Source organism: Macrobrachium rosenbergii, chromosome 55 (assembly GCF_040412425.1).
Source record: "Macrobrachium rosenbergii isolate ZJJX-2024 chromosome 55, ASM4041242v1, whole genome shotgun sequence".
NCBI lineage: Eukaryota > Metazoa > Arthropoda > Malacostraca > Decapoda > Palaemonidae > Macrobrachium > Macrobrachium rosenbergii.
In genome coordinates, this window is record NC_089795.1 from 79,476,200 (window position 1) to 79,496,224 (window position 20,025).

A 20,025-nucleotide genomic window follows, 5' to 3' on the forward strand; every position below is an offset into this window, starting at 1 on the left:
GACGGTGACCACTTACATTATTTTCATTACATGAACTTAGAGGACCTTACTTATGTTCAGGGTAGAATTCTCCTAGTTTTCAACGTTTCTATTTAAGTCTTTAATAGTGTAAGAATGATGTTTATTTCTCTGTTACTATTTCACCAGGTGACACGGGACCCGATCCAGAAAAAGGATTTTGACAAAGGAAAAATCTATTTCTGGAGAGGGGCCCGTGGTCACCCGGTGACCCACCCTGTTTTTTCATTCTCTCCCTCCCTTGATAAACTTCATTCTAGTGAGGTGGGTGCTAACATGGAATGCGGCTAGTGTTGCCTTTGTATACAGTCCCGAGTAGTGCATGGGCTTGTATCGGCACTCTCTCGGTGGGACTTTTGACATTGGGAATCTCTATAGGATAAGGTTCCGTGTTTTGTAGTTCACCCTTTTCCATACACGACTCCATCTAGTGGAGCTCGCTCTGGAGGTAGTAACTCCAGCATTTCATTTAGCTTTCTCTGGTATCTAGCAACAGAATTACCTAGAAATAAAAGGGGAGTACTTTCCAAGGTGACCACCAAAAATGAGGACCTTCAATTGTAGATAGAAAGTTAGGGTGAGGAATTCACAACACTACCCTGATGAGGGGAAACCAAACTGATTGGTTCTGCCAGACAAACCAAACTGATTGGTTCCATGAGACAGGGCAGACAGTACAGGAAAACTAACACTAGAAGCTAAGCTGATTAAAAATTTTGGGACTTCCTTAACAAGGAAAGATAAGAACAAAATGATTGTTGGTTACCGAAGCTAACTCCGATACATTACTCAAAGACCAGGAAACCGAATGTGGAATGAGTACTGTTCTTAGCGAACACAGACCTTAGGGATGAAAGTTAAGGGCCTGTGAGTCTGGTTCCAACAAAACACTTTCCTCGAGGCCAATGCGCCGCATCAGTACTGTAACCGAAAACTATGTGAAGAGTGCTAGTTACTTAACTGCAGAACCATACTGCAGTAGAGTAGGATCCTTAACTGATTTCAGGAAAACAGTAATAACAGGACCAATATCAGTTTCTCCTAAAATGTAAGATTCACAAAATAAACAAAATTATAAAACAAATTAAAAACCGTAACAGTACCAATGAAAATAAGATCCCCAAAGGCTAAGAGAAGTGAGTGACAAAAAATAAAGCATAATAAGGCCATGATAATAGCGAATGGGCTCGAGGGGGAAGCTTCGTAGCCTAAACACTCAACAACATTTCTCGTAATGAAGCCACGATAAAAGCGAATGGGCCCTAGGGGTAGCTAGTAGCCTAAACGCTAAACATCACTCCCCGTAATGAAGCCATGATAAAGCGAATGGGCCCGAGGGGTAGCTCAGAGCCTAAACGCTTAAACAGCACTTCTCGTAGTAAATGGGTACAGAACAAACAAAAATTAATCAAACCCACTAAAGTTAGGATCATAATGGTAAAACATCCCAAATAAAAAGGGATACAAATAAAAACACAAAACAAATATGCCGACCCAAGACCAAGAGAGGTCAGAGACGACGTGAGAGGAGATCGAGACGGGCGTGATAAATTCCTTTAATTATTAAACTAAAGGAAAATAAGAAGCCTCAATCGCCAAAAAACAACAAAACACTGGTACTCAAGTAATTGAAGAAAGAACCTTGCGAGGATGCCATAAAAAATCCAAAATAGAGCACAAAAAAGGATCACAACGAAAGTACGTGTGAACGAAAAAAAACGTGCTAAAATGGAATGGGCTTAGTGTTGCCTTGTATACAGTCCTTGAGTAGTGCATGGGCTTGTATCGGCACCTCTCTCGTTGGGACTTTTGACATTGGGAATCTCTATAGGATAAGGTTCCGTGTTTTGTAGTTCACCCTTTTCCATACACGACTCCATCTAGTGGAGCTCGCTCTGGGGTAGTAACTCCAGCATTTCATTTAGCTTTCTCTGGTATCTAGCAACGGAATTACCTAGAAATAAGTGCTGAATGGACTATTTCACCGGGTGACACGGGCCCCTCTCCAGAAATAGATTTTCCTTTGTCAAAATCCTTTATATATATATATATATATATATATATATATATATATATATATATATATATATATATATATATATATATATATATATATATATATGTATATATATGTATATATATGTATATATATATATATGTATATATATATATATATGTATATATATATATATATATATATATATATATATATATATATATATATATATATATATATATATATATATATATATATATATATATATATATATATATATACAGTAGTAGCATTGATACTGCTTTTGGAATTAACCTGCTAGTTCAAAGGGTCAAAAGTGTTTGTCTGCTTGATACCGAAACTCTCCATGTATGTACAGGCAGTCCCCGGTTAACGGTGTGCTTGGTTAACAACGATCCGGTTTTATGGGGCTTGTCTAGCGACGAAAATCAGCAATTTTCAGCACGAAAATTCGCCGATTTCCGCTTATCGGCACCGATAACTGAAAATCGGCGCTTTTCGGCGCCGATAACCCCCGAAAATCGCCGAAATTGCCGATTTTCGGTTATCATCATACCCTCAGAAACGGAACCCTGCTGATAACCGGGGACTGCCTGTATTGAGATTCCCCTCCCCTTCTCCCCTTGGAAAATATGCTGTGGGCACCCTTGTTTTGAACCAAAAATCATCCTGTGCTCACCTAACTGATGGTAATGCAAAGAGTGTTTGAATCAGTACATTGACACATCAGACGACAGACTTGCAAACACACTAGCCTCTCTCTGTCTCTCTGTCTCTCTCTCTCTCTCTCTCTCTTTCTCTATCCCTCCCTCATAAGTGTTCCATGATTGTTGCCAAATATTAGAAGTGGTGGTGGTGTTAGTGGATACATTTTGTTTTATCTAGAAGTCATTTAAACATTCTACTTTGTTTTGAATATCAAAATTAATTTAAATTTATATTGTTTAGCAAATCATAATATTGTGGGAGTTCTTGAAGGCCTCTCCCATGTATTCAAAATTTTTTATGATTTTCCTCTAAATTGACTATTAGTGAATGTAATTTTGTGCACTAAATTGGTAAACAAAGTATTTAGTTTGTTTTATTCTTTTCATTAAAGTGGTTTGGTTATTCTCAAGCCCATCACTCATACATAGCCCACATTCAAAGGTTTTTGATACCAAAGACATTGCAGACTTTTGTCTAACAGATAGAAGTGTGATAGTAATCCTGTTCATTTGCCTCTTAAGCTGCACACACAGCTCAGTGGAATTCTCTCTTTCAGTTAACCCAATTATAAAATTTGAAAAGCCACTTTTTATTCTGAGTGTTATGGACTAGACATATTTTATTCAGTAGAGCTGAAAATGCTGTGCCAGCATTTTGAGAGGGAGATGCTCATAAGACATCTAAGCCTCCTTTCAGACATCTTCAAAAGACCCGAGACTTCAGGAAAGTTACATCCAGACAGTTCCTCGTCACAGGACCCTGTAGGAAGCAAGTATCTGGTAACAAGGCTCAGGAAAATTCTCCTCAGAGCTTTTAGCGAAGGTTCTTGTCTACAAAATCAGAACTTTTTCCACATCTTATTTTAACCGTAATCTTGTAGGCACTTGAAAGTGTTGAACACCTTTTGCTAGCTGTCGTTTTAGGGATGAAATGCATGAACAGTTGGACACATATTCATTAGGACTGGTAGAAGCAGTAGGACAGATAGTACCTCCATCTATTAAACTTATGGGACTTCATTTTATTCATCCTAGGTATCACCTCATTTCTCATTTATAGTATTCTTACAGATGTAGACTTGTGGGGTTACATGCCATAATGTCTTGTGTAAATGCTAAGTGCCTAATCGTATCCTAATTCATGAGAAGGATGATCCAAATACTAACTACTTGTTTTAGTGCTATTGATAGAGATTCTTCCATGCAAATATCTCTCAGGGCTTTTGTTTCCTATATCCCTCAACTCTAGGTGCAGTCTGTAGATCCTGTGGGTGACAGTCAGCCAGTTGATGGGCAGTTAAGCAGTTTAAACTTTTCCAGCTAAATTGTAGTTTGGGGCATATGTGAGTGACAAGGTAGTGGTTCAGCAGATCTAATTGTATATGTATATATACAGTATATAAATACTGTATACATATATAAATAATTGTATATATATATATATATATTAATATTTATGCAGATCTGTCCATCATGCAACAAATTTCTCCTCCCAGCTCGACTGATTTCTTGCAGCTAAAGATGCAGACAACACAAAAGTGAGGCATTTAACTGCTAGGACGTGTGGATCTGTGAAGCATATGTATCTTGCTATCACCACTCTTCTTCTGACTCTCAGACAAAAGACTGTAGTGCCTGGGGCATTGAAAGACCATTAACCTTGGCTATATGAGTGTTGGGTTGTATGAGAAGATCAGTATTTTAAAAAATCAGATTTGCAATACCATTTGCATTTAAACATTTTTTTTTATTTATATGTAGCATTTTTGGCCATAGAGTGTGGTAGTGGATGATGAAATTATGGCCTTCAATGTTAATGGTTTCATACTAAGTTATTTTCTGTTTGACATACATTGTATATTATTTAAATCAAAGTTGTTTTTGGTTGGCAGTTATTCATATGTTGATGTGGTTAATGATATGAATGTAACTCATTATTATTAATGGAAAGCATTATCATTCTGAAGGACAAGAAATGTATATCTGTACTTAACTTTGGTTCTCATTGTTAACAACCTCAAACTATACAAAGAATTGTAAATTTAATGGTTAGTATATCTGGATTCATGCAGAACTACATCAATATAAGATGCAGGAGTGACTGGTACTGGAAGCATCAGCTTTTCAGCTGTCACTCATCCAGTGATGTGGTTCATATGCGGGAGTCTGAGAAATTTAACAGTATGGTAATTTTTGTAGTATGTTGTGGTAGATGTGGTCTTCCACTGGTACAGTAATAAGGGTGAAAGTATTCTTGTGAAGTTTATTTCAGTTTTCAAACTCAAAAGTCATAGCAAATTTGTGAATTATTAGTAGCCTTTTGGTTTAAAAGTAATTCATCATTAGTAAGCTGGTGTATCAAGGAGAAGTGAATGTGTAGTCAATCTTTTAAAAATGCCGGTGTTTTTCTTGCAAGGTGTAAAATCTAGATTGTTTTCATGAAATTTCAACTATCAAATCTTAATCTGATCTGTTAGACAAAGCACATTTCAGTTGTTATTGTATTAATATTCATAGTTGTGTAAGCACAATAGTAACTTGGTTTTGTCAGCTATTATGACCGGCATTTCTTCAAGTTACCTTCGACTATTTATCATTATGTAGGATATAGATATTGGGTATTGCAGGGTGATGCTCTGACCAGAGGATTTCTTTTAGCAGTTTCTGATTAAATACTGAATAATGCTGTGATAGATGGCATTGATGTAGTACAGTATTACATAATGCACTTTGGATTAAAAGGGTTTGATTAGGAATTGCAAGTTGTTTAGTGCCCTTTATTATGGAGACTATGGTTGCAGATCAAATTCAGAGGGCTCTCTCTCTGATGCTGCAAGACCTTCCCAAGAGGTGGACCTGCCAGCTTTAGAAGCTACTGACACATTAAACAAAAATACATCCAAGTAAGTAGTGCAAAACAAATCCCTTAAATGCACTTGTAATGTTGCTTAATTTTGCTCGTAATGGTGATATATTCATCTATGAAGTAGTTTGCTAGTGGCTTGTGAATAGAATATTTGCTTGTGCTTAGCATGAAAATTAATTTTTTTACAGACTTGCACAAACTTTATAATTGCTTTGATTTGTGTTTTGTGTCATCGTCTTTGGTTTGATTTTCCTCAGATTTTTATTTGTCGTTTCTTGGAAGCAAGAAATTTGTTAAAGATCATACATAACGACAGCAATCTTAGGAGATTTTTCTTTCACCATGTAAACTAATATGTGTATGCATGTTCTGGGACTGAATACTTTGCTTCTGAAAATACTGTTATTTTTCAATAAAAACTTGTTTTTCCAAGGTTGCTGAATTGCATATTGCTGATAATATAGAATTAAACCTACCTAAAAAAATTGGTGGTATGTTTTCGTTTTATTTTATAAAACAGTTTTGAGAAATAATTTTAAGACTATTTTCCTTCATTACACTGCATTAGTTTGTGTTACATAGATTTGTAAAATAATGAAGGTGGACCAGCAAGGTTTGTTAAGAGAATTATCTTAGTAGTGACTTATGTTAAGCGACCCGTAAGCTGACACAGGCAGGCTCTGGGTCCTCATCTCATAACCCAGAGTTGGCTAAATGTAATATATCAGTTTTGATATGAGGCCTTAAATGAGAGGCACAATGGTAATGGACTCAGAGAAAACATTCCAAGCATTAATAAATTTTTTCCTCCTTTTGAAAATGCACAAGTTCAATATCAAATGGAGAAGACAACATTTTTCTTTTTCATGTTGGAAAACCTATCATTTTGGCATAGCTATAAAAGGAAAAAAGATACAAAAATTTGTCATTTACCCTAAAAACTTAAAGGCTAAAACCATCATTCATTATAATTTTGTTCACAGAAATCTTATTTTATTTTCAGAATATTTTATCCGTGAACAGGGATGATGGAACTATGGCTAGCACTTTACATTTCTTATAGTACGTTTTTTGTTCTGCTACAACCCACTGTAGAACAGGTATAAAGATTCTATTACTGTTCTTTGGATCACACTTGCTATTCCTTTCTGCATTCCACCTTTATCCATGCCTTTAACATAGATATTGTGACACCAGTTTTAGTAACCATAAATCAGTCAGTCCATTCCTTTGGGTCTCTTCTCACGTAAGCTATCAGTGGATCTACTTTTACTCCCAATTCTCACCTTTAGGGAATCCCAGTGGCTCTAGAAATGTGAATTGGTGATGGTAGAAATCTGCTTTGAATAACTGGTATTAATCACAGTTTTTGTTGTAATTACTGAAAGGGAAGAATTTTTTATATGTAAGTGATCTGTAATAAAGATAAAGATATGTGCTTACTGTATTTTTGTTTCTTATACAGTATGTTTATAGCTTTCAGGCATTTAATATAGTCAAGACAAATCTCTTTCAAACTTATTTACAAGGTGGTAAGCTTTTTGGTGAGGACAATTTTTTCTTACCAGTAAGTATAAATGGCCATATACCATTTAAAGAAAATTAAATTATTTTTGTTTTGGTTTTAAGAATATTCAGTTATTTATGTTGTAGGTGTCATTTTTGAATAATTTTTGCCCCCTTTGGATAGGCAATTTGTTATAAAAGTGCCTTAGAGATTCATAGGGGTAACCAGCTTGAGGGTTGGTTTAATTTTATTGGTCTGAATAAATTGCTTTTTAACTTTTCAGTTGCCACATATATTAATCCATGACAGGGTATCTACAGTATGTTGATTTAGCATGGATATTATCTTCAGTAAAATGATACACTAAAATATGTTTGTGAGTAAAAAAACTCAGATTTGTGGGTGTTTTGTTTCATCCTGATTGGTTTCCACATTGCAGTGATGCATGCCATACAGGTATGAAGTAACAAGAAAAATGTTAAATAGAAAATAACAGATTATGTCAAAACTATTTATAACAGCTTTATATTATTATTTAGTATTGTTTCAGTGTGCTTATTAATAGAAATTTATTTTAGAAGCAGTTTGCCTTGTGATCATAATTGACAGTTACCGTAACTATTACTATTACCAGTAAAAGGTAGATTAAGTATAAACTGAAGATATATAAGTTGATTCATTTTTATGATCTATATGTTACTATGGCATTCTTAGTAGGTAATAAGAAATCAGAAATCTGTGAAGGTAGAACACAATTTTCCTTGACCAGCCATTTAGGTTAGGCATTCTGCTTTGTTCTTGTGAAATAATTTCAATATCAATTTGTATATTTAAGCATCACAGGACAGAATAGATATATACAGGGCAGTATATATTTTATCACATTTGATTGTGAAATGTTTGCAGCCATTGATATATCTTACAGTGGCTTACTAAATTAATTTTTTTTAGCATTCATGTTGCTAGACCTGACCTATAAATAAATTTAAGTGCAACATGCTGTGCTATTCTTTGCTGGTATTTCATGGGCATATCTTTTTTGCCAATTTAAAATTCCTGTATGCTCTTGGTATTTTGTTTAGCACTGGCAGTTTTTGCAGTTTTATTTTTGGAATAAATTTCATTTCTCTTTGGATTGACCAAATTTTAAACCGGAATTTGGAGAAGAGCTTGTCTTCTCCAAATACCAGTGTAAAATTTATTTGTTTTTATGCACATCGCTGTTATCAGTATTATGTTAAAAGAAGAATGTTTTAGCTTATTGTCAATATATTAAAATGATAATGATCTCTATAATCCCATATTCTCTCTCTCTCTCTCTCTCTTTTTGTGGTACTGTACTTGTGTACTTTTTCCATGGTGTTATAAAAGCTGAGCAAGTAGAATCATAATGAATTTTTCAGATTAATATTTGGAAGATTGTGCACTGTACAGTTGTTGTGGCTTCTGTTAAGGAAAGAGCACTAGCTCAAGAACAAGTTTGGTGATGTCATTTACATGATTTTAGTATGTAATGAACAGACTGGAAGGATCATTTTTATTTTTTCAGCTATATACATTCTTGGGATGACTTGGATTGCAGAAAGGTTCTTTGGAACTAAATAAAATGCATGGAATTATATCTGATATTAAAATTTTAATGGGTCGGATTAGAGTACACAATTATATTTTTGCCATGATTGTTATTAAGTTGATTTGATTTCAGTCCCTTCTATTTCCTGCATGTTTCTAATGGCTGATTATTGCTTATTTTAGTGCTCTCTAAACATGCTAGTGTAAGATTTTGTGTGCTTGTGCTTTGTTATATGTTGCATTATCTAATGAATGTGCTCTATATATGTTTGAATATATTGTCAGAGAACTGGAGACTGTGTACCATTTGACATAGTCTTCAATAAATACTATACAGTATGTGGATATTAGTTACCAATCATGCTTTTTCAGCTTGTTGGATGCAGGGCGCAGCCATCAGTACAATGAGATGAGACGTGCCTATTCAGATATATTATACAGATGGGGCCTACTTGAGCAAAGAGCAATGGTTAGTATTTTTTATATTTATAGATAATTTCTTTTATATTTAAGGTCAAATAGTATACTGCATTACTGAAACAAGGTGCCGATCTTTGGTTATTGGCGCCGATAAGGGGATATTGGCACCGAAAATCCAGTTATCGCCGCCAAAAACCCAGTTATTGTTGTCACTAGACATGCGGTTTGTTTTGCCCCCAAGAAGGTGGTCTGAGGCAATACACATAATGAATCTCATGCAAGTTTATTGAAGAAAAAGTAAAATAAAAAGGCTGGGACAAAATGATGAGCAGTATATTGGAAGTGCCACAAACCTACTGTGACAGCAGTACAGTAAATAAAGATTAAAACTTTATTTTGAAGTCCGGCTGTAATATTTTTTGATGAATGAATATTAATTATTGCTTTATTAAATGTGTGCATTCTTGCATATTATGATGGTCATAGGTATAGAATAAGACAAAAAAAAAACTAGTTGCAGATATAAAGAAAATATTTTGCGCTATTATTAGATATCTTGAATTATAATCCTATTTTTTACTGTAGTAGATACATATTGAATTGATTTTTTTGCCAGTCAAGTTTTTTCAGCAATAAACAATACCTGGGAATAGCAAGACACAAAATTACTTGTGTATGCTTTTATAAAACTGTATTGTTCACTGTGAATTTTTTACTATAATTCAGTTGTTTTCTATTACAGGTTCTGAAATATTTGCAGACTTCACCTACAGTTCACAAAGGTGTTGAGTTCCAGACAGATTGCGTTCATTGTGGACAGTCTGCTAAGGGTCCTCAGTGTCTCTACTGTCGCCGCTTTTCATTTACTTGCTCAATTTGCCATATAGCTCTCAAGGGTAAGTTCCATGAATTGTGTTTGCCTCTAGTTTTTTACTTGTTTAAAAGGTTTGATAGACTGCAATAGTACAGGCTTGAGTTTGCTGTTAAAGGAGAGAAATATGAGGGGATCCAAATCTTCCACTGGGGCATTTTTTGCAGTAACTCAAGACAAAAAACTTGTTTCTCTCTACCTAATATGGTCTCATGTTTTCTAGCAGGTGTCTCAAATCTTATCTGCAGTTGAGGTTTTTAGAACAAACAAAAATTTGTAGCTTGCAGTGATTTTTGAAAAGATGCAGAAGCACTTAACAGTTACTATTAAAAAAAATTTTTGTATGGGTGATCAAATGCTCCTTCCATAAAAGTGCAATTATTGATCACAGATGCATGCATTACAGGAAGTGAACGTGAAGTAGGATCAGCCATCAAATTTGTTGAAAGTATACGGTAGCAGAAATTTGTAATTTTTAGTTATTAGAAGTGCCATAGAAACCCTTCAATATAATCCTTGTGCAGGAATAAAATTTTCATTTCATAAATTATTCGAGGATGGTAAAAATGTAGAAATTTGTAGGGTTCCTGCCCATATAGGCAATAAAGGAAATGAAGCCAGTACAGCTACCAAAGCTACAGTTACTGTGACAAGATCACATTTACAGTACAGTATTCCTGTTAGTTATTATATAGCATCTCTAAAACCTATAGTAATCATTAAACGGCAGTATATATGGAACAGTGAATAGGCATTAACAAATTAAAATCAAGCCCAGTGTTAGAATATGGCAGTCCTCATATCAAAAGGACAAACCTAAGCAAGTAATTTTGACACACCTTAGAAATGGTCACTCTTGTTTGACCCATGGATATTTGATGAAAAGTCCATGTGATCCAATCTTTATATATACTGACTGGACAGTAAAACTAGCAGTTAAACTTTTTCATGTGCATGTCCAAAATACAATCAATGGCAAATGTCAAGTTTTGGAAACAAACCAGTTACAGAAATTCTGTCATAAGCTCCATCATTTTCAATTAACCAAATTGTAAAATTTGTTAAGAGCTGTAATTTAATAAATAAAATGTAAACCTAATCACTAGTAAAGACAAATCCTTTTGGCCAGCCCTGTGAGAACTAAATGAACTAGCTCAGTGTTCAGGTTAAGCCACTTAATCTCAGTGCACCAGTTCTTTTGTGCACATCCACCCACCCCTGCGCAATTATTATTTGCATTTGTGCAATTTAGTAAATATACATGTTTGCAGTGAGAAGGTGCAACAAAAGGCATAATGTTGGAAGGGTTACTGTACTGTTTTTTACAAGTTTTTATTCATCTAGAAATTGTTGTTTTCAGGTACAAGTAACTTCTGTGTTGTTTGCGGGCATGGCGGTCATACATACCATTTGCTGGACTGGTTTCGAGATCATAATGAGTGCCCAACAGGCTGTGGTTGTGACTGTATTAAAGAGATGGACTGTCTTTTTAGATGATAATTTGCACACATAAGGATTTTCAAGAATTTTGTTGTGCCATGTATTTAGTTTTTACCTTTATTAATAGGAAATACTTCAAGAACAATGTTACTGTCAACTGATATATCGTGATTATGTGCAATTCTATAAGTACAATTTTGGCTGATTGGTTTTTTTAGATTCTTTTTCTTGATATCTATCAGTAGCCACACTGTGATTTGCCAGCTATAGTAAACTTCATTCTCTTGTAACCAGACCTCCACCATTTTGATCATCTGTGGTCTCTTAATTGCTATAAGAGAACAGAACCAGTGTAAACCTGAATGGGTAAGGAGTTGGTTTTTCATTTTCTTGACACACCATTACAATCTCAAGTTTTTATTTCATTTTAGTTAACAAATGTGTTTTTTGATGATGTTAACATCAGATAATTTTATGTGGAGAAAGTGAAGTTAAACATTAGTTGCCATAATTGTAGTATTTATTGCAATGTCTTTTGGTAAATGTAGAATAGTAGTTGTGGCAGTTGTGAATCTGTAGCTATAAATTACTGTCTGTAATAAAATATTCTTTGTAAGAGCTTGAGTGCCAGTTTGCTGTGGCCAGCAGTGGCAAGTGGACGCTGAATCCTTACCCTGTACCTATTCATATCAAGGTAACTTTCTTACAGACTTTTACTTATTTTAAAAGCATTTTGCTTAAGATTAGCAAGACTCAGAGTTGTATGCCATTTTCAAGGTGGCTTTCAGTCAAAGGACAAAGTTGAAGAGGAAACTTTAAGAACACAGTGGTCAGTTTAAACTAAACATTTTGTGCATTTACAAGAGAAAACTTAATATTTCTTTTTACTTTGATTTTTTTGCATTTAAATAATACCCTTTCAAACCTTATTTTATCAGTGTGTGGTCTTAATACACTTAGCTTTTTTAAATATGTTCATGAGTCTAAGAGTTCCTATTATATATAGATCTTCCTACAGTACATTTTGTAGTTGTTTATACAAAGTTATTGATTAATTAATATATAAAATGCAGGTCTTGTTAATTCATATGCATATGTAGGTATCATACAGGTTGAACAGAGAGCATTGCAGTTTAGTGTAAATTTTATTTTTTAAACTATATCATTGCAACACTTCAAGGAATTTGTTTTAACTTCTAAAAGGTCAAACTGCTCATGTATACAGATTAATGCAAAAACAGTGTTGCCAAGATACAGTATCCTCTTTCTGTAAGTAAGGGTTAGACAATATAATATTCATTACAGTAGTTATTTGTGAGTGGTACTCTCTTCAGGAAAAGGACACTTTGTTTTATTAACACTAGGTTACTGATTATGGACCCTTTTTTACTTAAATGTGCAATAAAATTTGTAGGGCATTGTACAGTGTAAATCTTTCTTATGGTCTTTTGCTATGTTTCAAATGGTATTCTTGACTTATATTGCAGTGCAAAGGTTTAAATGTTCAGTTCTTGATCAGCATAACTCCATGAAGTGTATTGGTTGTATGAAGGTGTGTTAATGAAACTTAAGATCATATTACAGAATCTTAAAATCCAAGGCGTGTAACAAAAGATCATAATTGAGGCCCCACTTTAAAAAGATTTTTTTTTTTCAGAATTTTGTTTTTAGATACTTCCTCAGTACTTTGGAATTTATTCTTATTTTTCAGGATAAGCTGTAGGTTGTCTTGATTTATGAATAGCATAATTTTATAAAGTTCTGTTGGAAATAACAGATGTTCAGTTCTGGTATCATCAGTTCTCTAAATATACTTTTTGAGCCCTTTACTGAAATGGAACATGTCAGTAATTATACACATTTATGAAAAGTTATTTCAATATTTCATCTCAGATGTAATGAAGTACTAAATGCACAAAGATATTATTTGGCTGTAAACTTGTGTATGGTTAATTTAAACAGTACAGCACCTTTTGCTAAGCGAGCCTACCCAGTGAAAATTTAAGCAAGTTGTTTCTGAATAGAAGCTCGTAGCCATAAAACTTAATTGAGAGAGGATTCTCTGACTTCCATAATTTCCTCAAGTGGATGGTAAAAGAAAAACATTGCTTCAAACTCCAACCAGTGGTTAAGAAATAGTTCAATAGTGTGCTATATTGACAAACAAAACATTGCTGCTACAGGGGAGTAATAGCATACATATTATGTATGATATGTAGTACAGTATATGTGATTACTATTGTGGATTTTCAGTATTATCATGTGATATTCACAAGAATTTATAAATACACATCAATCTAAAAAGCCATATATGTCTAACCATCCACCTTTTCCCTTTAATAGTTTGACAGCATTTGTAGTACTGATGTTCACTTACTATGCCTTACTTTATAAGAGAGGACTATATAGAGCAGCCCTAAAAAGTTATCTTTTTTTTATATATACTGTATACTGTGTACTGTTTGCATTGTCAGTAGCTGATAGTATTGCCATTAGTACAAAAAGAAATGCAAGTTTACAGTAGTGTCAGCTATGTGCGTAACTATCATGTAAATGAAGCCTTTGATGCAGACTCAGAATAGTAAAAATTTGTAACTTTGCACAAAAATGCATATTTTTCACCATCATATTTGTGACTGAATGAAACAAATCAAGGTAAATTATATATGTTTTTACATTTTATGATTTTTGTAAAATTTGTAAACTTCATATTAGTGGCAATGCAGTGATAATTACCAGTTGGAAAATTGGAGTAATTAAATGGGTGATTAAAGAAAATATGCTAAAATGAAAAGTGAAATGCGACCCTTAACACCGAGTCATTAAAGCATAGATGAAAAAGAGCATTTTAACTTTAAAACACCAGATGATTCTTCAGTACTGAAATATAACCATGTAGGTGAATGGACAGAAAGTTTACCTAACAGTATAAGCACACAGATCACACAAAAAAGTCTCTAATCTCATTTTGGTTTAGAAAATTTAGTCCTTGTGGAAAAATAAATTGGGGATTTGTTTCATTGCATGAGGTTCAGAAATATATTGTTTTTTAAATGCAGTAGGCTGAATAATTGTTTTTTAAGCACTTGACATTTTAATAGAACACTTCTTAATATAACATTTCTTAATTCTTTTGGAGGTTACAGTGCTGCTATATAATCCCAATATATTTAGGAAATTCTGTATATTTTGATTTAAAACCAATCATATTAATATTATGATGTGGTGCTGAAATATCATTGAAGTGTGTACTTAAAGATTAAGCAGATACATAAAATTCATGTATTTTATATTATAAGAAAGTATAAGATGGAAAAAGATTTGACGTAGGCAAGTTCAGTATTTTTAGTAATTTTTTTTTAGAAGTTTGCTCATAACTTTTTATATCTGTGATAATAAAAGTGAGTAAAGCTGAACGTAGTATCTATTACCTCACTACATTTGAAGAAGAGTTTTAAAAAATAAGATTAGATCATAAATTTCTAAGTCTCAGGTATATGTAAACAAAAATGGCTGTAAATTCAAAGTAACTTTATTTTTCAGTGTAGTTCTATGATCGTCTAGACATTTAAAAAAATTGTTAGTGCTCTCCAAATTAAATAATGAGTATCTTGCTCATCTAACCATGCTTTTTATCTGTCTTAACTCACTGTCATCTACAAAGCAGGATCCATGGAAGCTGTACCTCAGATTCAAGAACTAGAAAACATGTGGAGAAGAATGCAGACACAGCCTCACTTCATATCCAAAAATGTAACTGCAGTAATTTTTCAAATCTGGTTTCTTTCAGCTGCTTTGGTAACACATGACTTTTAGACAGGAGCATTATCTAAGAGAAACAGAATATTTGATAAATTTCTTCATTATTTCTCAGAAATGAACCAGCTTTAAAGCATGTAGCTTATGTAACTCAATCCTTCCCCAGGGTAAAGAAAGTAGCGCACACCATTGTAATCCATTGTTTTGACTTCTGTTTGGTCAGGATCTTGGTAAGGGATCGATGATTCGTCTACAGCTATGAACTGCTCTTTTGATTTTCCCCAGTCCCAGTTCATGAAATTTGCTTCTGATCATCAGATATAATTTTTTGTACATTTTCTTCATAGCCAGTTTCATAAAGGATGACTTTCACTGAGTGATGATAAATTTGCAGTATTCACTCTTGTGTCATCATCATCATCATCATCCTAGTTAAATATTTTGAAGCTCATCTTCAACTTAACCCTCCTCCAATTTGTATATTTTGGATATTAACAAATATTATGAGACCAGGCATTTCACTCAGTGGTCTTTTAAACTACTCTCGGTATTTTGACAATGGTTTGAATATTTTACATAGACACATAGATGTTAACAACCAACAGGAAAAATTCACCTTTTTAGACATTATCGGACATGAGCAATGTTTTAGGTAGATTTATTATATTACTGTATATAGAAAAGCAACCAATATTTCTACTTTGTACATTTTTTTTTCACGACATCGTATTGATATAAAAATCTCTGTGTTCTCTTCAATGTATCTGTGAGCATTATGTGTTGTCAGCCTGAATTCTTTAATAGCTAAGTACTGTAATGAACACTAAAAAATAAATAGGAATTTATGTTATCCAGCTCATATTTTGGCTTCTAGCTACAGTAAATGTATGAAGACTATGATGAAAGGGACAGGATTAAAGAAATATCTAAGAACACCCTTTGTTTGCCATATTTCGTTGGCTTAAGTTAATCAAATCAGTATTGAAAATATTCACTGTACATGTAATTTTTTATATAACACAAAAACATGCATATTATAAGAGAAATTGTCCTGACCAGGGTAGTGACTGTGTAAAAATCCTATGTATGGCATGTGATTCATTTTGCCAAGATGGGTGAGGAATTAAGTATCAAAGTAAATCAACATAAATATCCAGTTAAAACTGGCCAAAAGAATGCTCTTTTTGTGGAACCAAGTGAAAAATTAGATAGGATTGATTGGTCCCACAGTATTATAATTACCATATATAAAAATGATGTGGCAAGAAAACCATTTCTGGAATGACTGCTGTTACAGGTGGCACTCTAGTATTTAAAGCCAGTCATGGAAGCTTTGAAAAATTTAAGAGAAGAATCATGGGGAGGCAGCCAATTCTGACAAAGATGCTGCTGAGAATTATGCTCGTTTAAGGATTGTGTAGAGGCTTAAGTTTTGTGTTCCCCAAAAAGTGTTCACTTGTGACGAGACAGGCTTGTGGCTTGTTCTGGAAAAAAAGCCAAGCAAGACCTATATCAGTTGGGAGAAGTCATTGCCAGGACACAAACCAATGAAGGACAGATTCATTCTTTTCCTCTGTGGGAATGCAAGTAGAGATTTAGAACTAAAGCCTTCGCTTGTTGTTTACTCAGAAAACCAGAGTTTTAAGAAAAGTAAGGTTTTGAAGAGTAAGTTAAATGTGATGAAGAGGGCTAATAGTAAGTCTTGGGTAACCAGACAGTTTTTTGTAGAGTGGTTGAATGACGTGGTAGGCCCTAGTGTCAAGAAATACCTCGAAGAAAAACAATTGCCTTGTGATTCCCTTGTGCTTGAAAATGCTCCTGCTCATCCTCCAGGGGCTTAAAGGCTGCATTGCTTGAAGTTCAACTTCACAATAGTGAAATCCTTCCCTTAACATGACTCTTTTCATGAAGTCCAGGGACTAGCAGGTCATCTCTTATTTCTAAAGGTGCTTTGAAGTGACCTCAATACAAAGCTACCCCATGAAAATTCTGGAAGAACCACTTCAACATTTTAATGAAGACAAAAATCATTAGACTAGTTTTTAGTAAGACAGATGTACAGTAAGAGTCAAGAAGAAAGCAGTGAAAAGGAACAGGAAAGAGAAACAACCACAGAAGCACGGTTGCCTGCCATTTTCATGGAAGGGGACTCCCCTTCCAAGTGATAACATCTCTCTTCCTCTATACGTTTTTCACCACCATCAACTCTCCCCAGTTCAGGTAAGGTAAGAATAAATTTGCATTAATTTCATCTATTCTTTTTGTGGTATTTATTTCATCAACTGATTTTATTTAGTTTTTATATGATTTCTGCATATTAGGCTTGTTAATTTTGAGTTAAAATGCTTTTATTTTTTAATTTTTTTGGTGTCTGGAATGGTAAGTACTGAAGTACCAATATACAGGTATATATATATACAGTATATATTATATATACAGTATATATATATTATATATATATATATATATATATATATATATATATATATATATATATATATGTATATATATATATATATATATATATATATATATATATATATATATATGTATATATGTATATATATATATATATATATATATATATATATATATATATATATGTATATATATATATATATATATATATATATATATATACTGTATATTATATATATATATATCGTGTATATATATATATATATATAACATTATATATATATCAGTGGTTACTTATCACTGAATAGTCATCGATTCCAAACGTTCAGGGGTTGAGTCTTCTGGTGATTTCCAATTGTTTATCAGTTATAAATTATCCTTCGGGTTATGTTATTCTGAGGTTGAGTGAATTTGATATTAAAACATCATTTGTAGCATAATGTTAGTGAATACAGAAAGTGAATGTCATGGTGTATGTGACAGTAATTCATATATATATATATATATATATATATATATATATATATATATATATATATATATATATATATATACATACACACATACACACACACACAATAATGAGAGAGAGAGAGAGAGAGAGAGAGAGAGAGAGAGAGAGAAAGTAGGGATGGAAGGTGTGTTGGTGAGTAGTATTTATGTATAAGTGAAGACAGTTCCAGTTTCATAGTGAATGAATACAAAACCTACGGGACAGAATACTAAGGTCTCAAGAGATCTTCACCAGCATACGGATACCGTAATTTCAAAATGAACACAACTGAAACTCGATCGTGAAATTCTTAACGACGTCTACAACAATTTCATCACTTTACACTTTACCTCAAAACACCAAGATAAAGGTGGGGCTGTCCCCGGGGGTGGAGGGGAAGGAACAAAGGCTGAGTTCGAGGGGGAGAGAGGCACAAGCACACGAGGCGTCCTCAACGCGAGAGGAAAAGAGAACGAGCGTCGTCAGAGGAGTCATCGGGAAGCGGCGATGACAGATAGGGCGCGACCCGAGCTCTTAACCCCTCCTTGCGATCTCCTCCGGGATGCTCCTTTGGTGGCCCCCTCTCCAAAAAAAGCAGTCGGGAGTCTTTTGTTTTACAACGACTCGGAACATGTGTGGTCCGGCTCTGTGAACAATCGCCTGACGGTTCCAGTACACTCAGGAAGAGCGTTTCCAAAGAGTGGTTGGCCTTTGAATGGCCGTGTATCCCAAAGTTGGTGGAGATAAGGCGGTGTTCGTTGCCTCTCTTGCCCCAAAACGATGGAGGAGGGGTTACACACAAAACCCCTCCAGCCCAGACCACCCAACGGTCCCAACCCTCCCTCCCTTGTCAGTGTGCCGAGAAAGTGGTCGAGTCTGTTGAAGCACTGCAGATGAAGCACATAATTGAAAGGTTCAAAAATAGCTACTGTGACACAATAATTACGATATAATTCAGTTCCTGAGGTTATAATACATACAAAAGATAGAGAGTTGGGTTTCTTTTCCTCTCATCATTCCCCTAAAAAATAAGTACTCATACAAATTGTATTATACATATCTATCTATCTATCTAAGTTCGCAATACCGACGGTGTTTAAAAATATCTTTACAGAAAACATTATACTCCTTTTCTCCTCCAGTATGTATACAGATTACATATATATATATATATATATATATATATATATATATATATATATATATATATATATATATATATATATATATATTATACGCGTGTGTGTGTGTAAGAACAGAACAGGGTATTTACTTATACAATATGTACACTGAACGGATAAAGTGAAACATAATGAAAGTACTTAAAGCACACATTATGACTTATGCTCTCAGACGGTTTGTTGTTATTTTATATGCTGTGTAACTATCTGCCCTAACTTCTTGATATGCCGAATATAGACGCAACCGCTTTTAAAACTATGAACATTCACAGTTATGCTGATGTAGCCTACTAAAACCTAATTTACTTCATGAACAGCAAACTACGATTATTTTCATCCTTGATATAATCTCCCGGTTTTTTCTTTATGCAGAGAGTCATCCATAGTGATATTCAGACACTTAAACAGCGACGAAGCTTTTCGATATAGGCCTTTGGAAATTAAGTAGTAGGCTATTAGTGTTTTTAATCTCTGCTAATATATCATTGACCTTGTTTCATTACATAGTATTTCATTGGTAAAACAATATATGAATAATTTGTTCATTATTTTCACCAACTAAAGTATCAGTTGTTAAGGAAAAAATATTCATAGAAATTATTATCTAGGAGTAAAACTAGCGAGTCATTCAAGCGAGTAGTGCGCCTAAAATTATACTAACACTCTCCTTTATATACAACCACAAAACAATTTTCTTTCTTTGTGTAAGACAAAATATAGATAGTTGCCTGGCTGATTAAAGAGTAGCTTGCCTAA

General features: G+C 33.9%; 1 protein-coding gene across 5 annotated transcripts in view; it reads left to right on the forward strand.

The window, feature by feature from the left end:
- The window catches only part of Wdr59 (WD repeat domain 59), a 99,355-nt gene extending 84,521 nt beyond the window's left edge, over positions 1 to 14,834 (forward strand). For 3 of the 5 annotated variants that reach the window (XM_067099052.1, XM_067099051.1, XM_067099053.1), the window contains 4 exons: positions 5,544 to 5,645; positions 9,060 to 9,156; positions 9,850 to 10,003; positions 11,339 to 14,834. In XM_067099052.1, the coding sequence (XP_066955153.1) occupies positions 5,544 to 5,645; positions 9,060 to 9,156; positions 9,850 to 10,003; positions 11,339 to 11,475 (490 nt within the window). In that variant the 3' untranslated portion in view covers positions 11,476 to 14,834. Of the gene's footprint in view, positions 1 to 5,543; positions 5,646 to 6,611; positions 6,709 to 9,059; positions 9,157 to 9,849; positions 10,004 to 11,338 lie in introns of those variants that run through there. The other 2 variants (XR_010852172.1, XM_067099056.1) reach the window with 2 other exon arrangements.
- The last annotated feature ends 5,191 nt before the right edge of the window (positions 14,835 to 20,025 follow it).